We start from the raw sequence: 5,626 nt of genomic DNA on the forward strand, positions 1-5,626 counted from the left end.
GGCATCAGCACCAAAGAGAACCCACAGGCAGCACATTGTCACCTGGTCGCAGCATCAGAGAGAACCCATAGACAGAACAATCTCACCTAGTGGTGGCACCAGAGAGAACAGACTGGAAATGGTCATCTGGCCACAACACTAGAGAGAACCAACAGACAATGTCATCTAGTGGCAGCAACAGAGAAGACCTGCAGACAGGACATTATCACCTGATACAGCTAAAAAGGTCATCTCAGGTGTACCCTACAGGGAAAGTACAATGAATATTTCAAATTGTTAGGGCAGTGTTCATCAAAAGGTAATTTTTATTTAATTTTCATATTTTGCAAAGCTTGTCTATAGGACAAAAAATGATGGGAAATTGCAAAAAGAAAAAAACAGCAGCAATAAAACACACAAAAAAAAACATTTTGTGCATATATTTAGATCAGTGTTTCTCAAACTTTTTTCAGTCAAGGCACCCACTAAAAGTTTAGACAATGTCAAAGCACCCACTAAAATTATTGACAGTCCTGACGCAGGAACATCCACACATGTAGGACACCCAACGTTAGAGGGGATTTATCCTTTCAAAGCGAATACACTTTTGCACCCTGGTACTGACTAGTATTCCAATGTTTCTCTTCTCCCTCAGTTTTTCTCCATCACTGAGCTAATGTGACCCCAGCACTGAAGGAGAGGGGCACAGGAGGTTCAAACAAGGATGCTGTGAAGGCAACCAACATCTTCCTTATCAAGAGATGATGTCATTGGTTGTCAGGATGCAGGTGGCTAGAAGATTGTAATGGTGCACAACAGGGGCGGACTGACCATTTGGAAACTTGGGCACTGCCCGAGGGCCTGGGGTCAGTAGGGGGGCCCCATGAGATGTCCCTGGTACCTTTTTCATAGGCTTTTTTGAGTTTGGGCAAGGACACAGGGGCCCCATGATCCCCTATTGCCCGGAGGCCCCATGAGGTGTCAGTCCGCCCCTGGTGCACAATGAAAACCTGTGGCTTTGTGTAACTTAAAGGCAGGCTTGTTCCACCCATTGGCTTGTATACATGTTTTGGACAATTTTTTTACATTTTGCCAAGGCACCCCAAGGAGGCTGGGCACCCTGGTTGGAAAATGCTGATCTAAATTATATACTAAAGGGATCTCTCTGGTATCACATTCTCTGTTTCTTAACAACTGCTGAGATAAAATACTGTCCACACAGGGAGGGCATTGTTTTCAGTGCATTGGCTGGCTCGCAGAATTGCATTGTGAAAAAATACAGCACAGCATGACTATTGTGTATCACTGCAAACCAAGAAACAGAGCCTAAGCATGTAACAAGAAAAAAAGCCTTTCCTACATAGAAGCAAGGCTGTAAAACATAAAAACACATTGATGGGACTATCTACATCATGCTGATCTCATTCAAGAAATATACACACTATACATTCCCTTTAGGTACATTTCACAGATAGGAGTATCTTTTCCCCAAACATTCATTTGCCTGAACAGATCTCAGTCAACTGCTCTTCACCTTCTAAGATCTGACATTCAGAGCATTTGAGTAAGGTTGTAAGAAACAACGATTGTTGCAAAAGTTCTCATTACATTCAAGTAGATTATAAAAGCTGGCTACACCATCTACAATTTCGTCTTCCAAACAATATTTCCTACATTTAATTGAAAGATACGTTCATTATTTTACCATACAACCTAAAATGAGTAGATTGTGATATGCTTGGTTATTATTCAATGTAACCTATGAGTGGGACAATTTGTCTCAGCACCAGTTATACTTCCAGAATTATTTGCTGGGTGAGGGACAGGAAGCACATCTTGAGGATGCTACATGAGAGACACCAGCCTGCCATGTCCCAGTGTTGTGGTTTTACCTCCAGGTGGTATATGGCAATGCTTGGCATCTATGGAGGGACATGGTGGCAGCATTATAAAAGAAGCCTGCCTTGTCCTGGTGTTGTGGTTTTGACTCCATGTGGTAGATGGAAATGCTTGGAAATGTGAGGACATGGTGGCAGCACTGTGGATGCTTGATTGTGAAAGAAGCCTGGCATGTCCCAGTCTTGTGGTTCTTCTTCCAGGTGGTATAAGGCAATGTTCAGCAACTATGGGAAGATATGGTGGTAGATGGGAATAGAAGCCTGCCTTGTCTTGGTGTTGTGGTTCTCGCTCCTGGTGATGTATGGAAAGGCTTAGTATCTATGGGAGAACATGGCAGCAGCATTGTAGGTGGTAGATGGTAACAGAAGCTTGCCATGTCCTGGTGCTGTGGTTTTCCCTCCACATGCTATATGGCAATGCTCAGCATCTATGGGAAGGACTGGCAGCAGCGTTGTAGGTGGTATATGGTAGCAGAAGCCTGCCATGTCCTGGTGCTGTGGTTCTGCCTCCAGGTGGTATATGACAATGATCAGCATCTATGGAAAGGCTTTGCAGCAGCGTTGTAGGTGGTATATGGTAATAGAAGCCTGCCATGTCCTGGTGCTGTGGTTCTGCCTCCAGGTGGTGTATGGCAATGCTTAGTATCTAAGGGAGAACATGGAAGCAGCATTGTAGGTGGTAGATGGTAGCAGAAGCCTTTCATGTACTGATGTTGTGGTTTTTCCTCCAGGTGGTATAAGACAATGCTCAGCATCCATGAGAAGATATGGAAGCAGCTTTGTAGGTGGTATATAATAACAGAAGCCTGCCATGTCCAGGTGCTGTAGTTCTGCCTCCAGGTGGTATATGGCAATGCTCAGGCATCTATGGGAGGACGTAGCAGCAGCAGCATTGTAGGTAGTAGGTAGTAACAGGAGTTTGCCATGTCTCAGTGCTGTGGTTCCCCCTCCAGTTAGTATAGGGCAATGCTCAGTGTCTATAGGAAGACATGGTGGCATCTTTGTAGGTGGCAGATTGTAAAAGATGCCTCCCATGTCCCAATGTTGTGGTTCTCACTCCAGGTGGTATATGGCAATGCTTGGCATCTATGGGAGTACATAGAAGCAGCAGTGGTAACAGGAGTTTGCTATGTCTTGGTGTTGTGGTTCTCCCTCTTGTTAGTATAGGGCAATGCTCAGCGTCTATGGGAAGACATGGTGACAGCATTGTAGGGGGGGCAGTGTGTAAAAGATGCCTCCCATGTCCCAATGTTGTGGTTCTCACTCTAGGTGGTATATGGCAATGCTCGGAATCTATGAAAGAACATGGCGGAGGCATTGTGGAGTGTAATAGAAGACGTGCTTGGACACAACTTGCAAGGGAGTAGGTGCTTCCCAGGTTGCTTATAATTCCTCAAAGAAGTCATTCTGTTCATTGGTTTGTTTCATATTTAGCATTTTGATCTCAGGGATGGAATTCTGTCTGCCCAGATACACAAATGTGTGCCAGGCTTTTTTCTGCATCTGGCGGAACCTAGATACAAAGTTTTCATTGGTCACAAGGTACAGCAGAGGGTTAATGGCGCTATTCATGCAGGCCAGGCCCCTGGTGACCTGGTAGGAGATATAGAGGTTCCTCAGGGTCTGCGTGCAGCCTCCTTTTAGCTGCCACACCCTGGAAAGCAGATTGATATTCCGGAAGATGTAATATGGGAAAAAGCAGACCGCAAACAAGACCAGGATGATGAAAACCAATTTGATGCTTCTACTTTTCAGGTTTGTATCCACATTGGTGTTCTTTGTCAGGACGGTGAGGATGCGGGTGTAACATGCTACAATTATGAGAAACGGTATCAAAAATCCAGTGACCGTAATTGTGAATGTGTATGGTGCATACGATTCCACATGATCATTAATGGTGGAGTCATGGCAATAGGTGGCATTTTTCATGGCATTTGTAAAGTAAAGATGAGGCAAGATCTGAATTATTACCAGAATCCAGACAAGGATGCTGATGTAAAATGATGGCCGTAAGCTGTGGAGTCGCCCCATCATTTTCATGGGGTGGACAATTCCTAAGTAGCGTTGGATGCTGATGCAGGTGAGGAAGCTGATACTGGCGTACATGTTAATGTGAAAGAGGAGGCGAGCCAGCCGGCAGAAGTCATAGCCAAATATCCAAACGCCTTCATTGAAATAATAGGACACAAAAAATGGTAAAGTGAACACATAGAGGAGATCAGCAATACCCAAGTTAAACACAAAAACATTCAGGGATGTCCACTTCTTCCAGTTCCCGCATAGATTCCACAGGCCAAATACATTCCCCAATGAGCCAACGATAAACACCACAATGTAGACCGACGACAAGTAAAGGAAAGTAAAGTTCTTGTTTATCTTACACTTTGCGCTGACATTGAAGTTGGAGACAGTTACAGCTGTTTCAAAGAAATCCTCTTCCATTATTTCCTGTGTGCAGAAAGCAATGAGATCCACAAATATGTGGTGTTATGCTTGTCCTAGTAGGATACACAACCTCAGTACAGGTCCAAGCAGCTTCTGGGTCTTGGGTTCTGCTGCTTGTCCCCTGGAACTACATACAACACTTGTTGAAGGTTCAGAGCTTAAATCTCCAAAAGACCACATACAGCCTCCATTATAGGTCCTGGGCATTGATCCCCTGGTACTATAGACAGCCTCTAGGTCCTAGGTTCTGGGCACACACCCCCTGCTACTTTACACAACCTCTGGGTGCCAAACCCTGACATCCATGGTACTATATATAATTTCTGGGCTCCAGCTCCTGGGCACACATCTCCGGTACTATATTCAGTCTTGGGGCTCTCTGGTCTCCAGTTCCTGGGCACACATCCCCCGGTGCCATACAGTACTTTCGTTTTAGGTCCTGGATTCAAATATCCTGTTACTATACACAGTTTATGGTTGCAGGTCCTTGTACTACAGCAAAATATACAGTTTTGTATGCAGATCCTAGTACTCTGGCAGTATAAATAGTCTCTGGTACAGATCCTGGTACTCTGACATTATACAAAGTCTCTAGAGCAGATCCTGGTGCTGCAGTCTCTGGTACAGGACTTGGTACTCTGGCACAATGCACAGTCTCAGATGTAGGTCATGGTACTCCACAACTATACACAGTCTCTGGTACAGGTACTGGTAATCCAGCACGTTGGACAATCTCTGGTGCAGGTCCTGGTTGTCTGGCACTATACACAGTCTCTGGTGCAGGTCCTGGGTTTCTGGTACTATCCACAGTCTCTGGTGCAGGTCCTGGTTCTCTGGCACTATACACAGTCCTGGTGCAGGTCCTGGTTCTATGGCACTATACACAGTCTCTGGTGCAGGTCCTGGTTCTCTGGCACTATACACAGTCTCTGGTGCAGGTCCTGGTTCTCTGGCACTATACACAGTCCTGGTGCAGGTCCTGGTTCTCTGGCACTATACACAGTCCTGGTGCAGGTCCTGGTTCTCTGGCACTATACACAGTCCTGGTGCAGGTCCTGGTTCTCTGGCACTATACACAGTCTCTGGTGCAGGTCCTGGTACTCTGGCACTATACACAGTCCTGGTGCAGGTCCTGGTTCTCTGGCACTATACACAGTCTCTGGTGCAGGTCCTGGGTTTCTGGTACTATCCACAGTCTCTGGTGCAGGTCCTGGTTCTCTGGCACTATACACAGTCCTGGTGCAGGTCCTGGTTCTCTGGCACTATACACAGTCCTGGTGCAGGTCCTGGTTCTCTGGTACTAT

The 5,626-nt window shown here is 45.7% G+C and overlaps 1 protein-coding gene across 1 annotated transcript; it reads right to left on the reverse strand.

The window, feature by feature from the left end:
- Window positions 1-287: 287 nt before the first annotated feature.
- Window positions 288-5,167, reverse strand: LOC149441271 (P2Y purinoceptor 1-like). The gene has a single exon (XM_089657535.1). The coding sequence runs from the start codon at window positions 4,317-4,319 to the stop codon at window positions 3,261-3,263; it is 1,059 nt and encodes a 352-aa protein (XP_089513661.1). The 5' UTR covers window positions 4,320-5,167; the 3' UTR covers window positions 288-3,260.
- Window positions 5,168-5,626: the final 459 nt, after the last annotated feature.

The sequence above is a fragment of the Staurois parvus genome, unplaced genomic scaffold (genome assembly GCF_062004578.1).
Source record: "Staurois parvus isolate SC_StPar_1 unplaced genomic scaffold, SC_StPar_1.0 ptg001008l, whole genome shotgun sequence".
Lineage (NCBI taxonomy): Eukaryota > Metazoa > Chordata > Amphibia > Anura > Ranidae > Staurois > Staurois parvus.

What these genes read in the sequence shown, in the direction of transcription:
- LOC149441271 (XM_089657535.1), bottom strand. Translation starts at nt 4,319, where the DNA reads ATGGAAGAGGATTTCTTTGAAACAGCTGTAACTGTCTCCAACTTCAAT.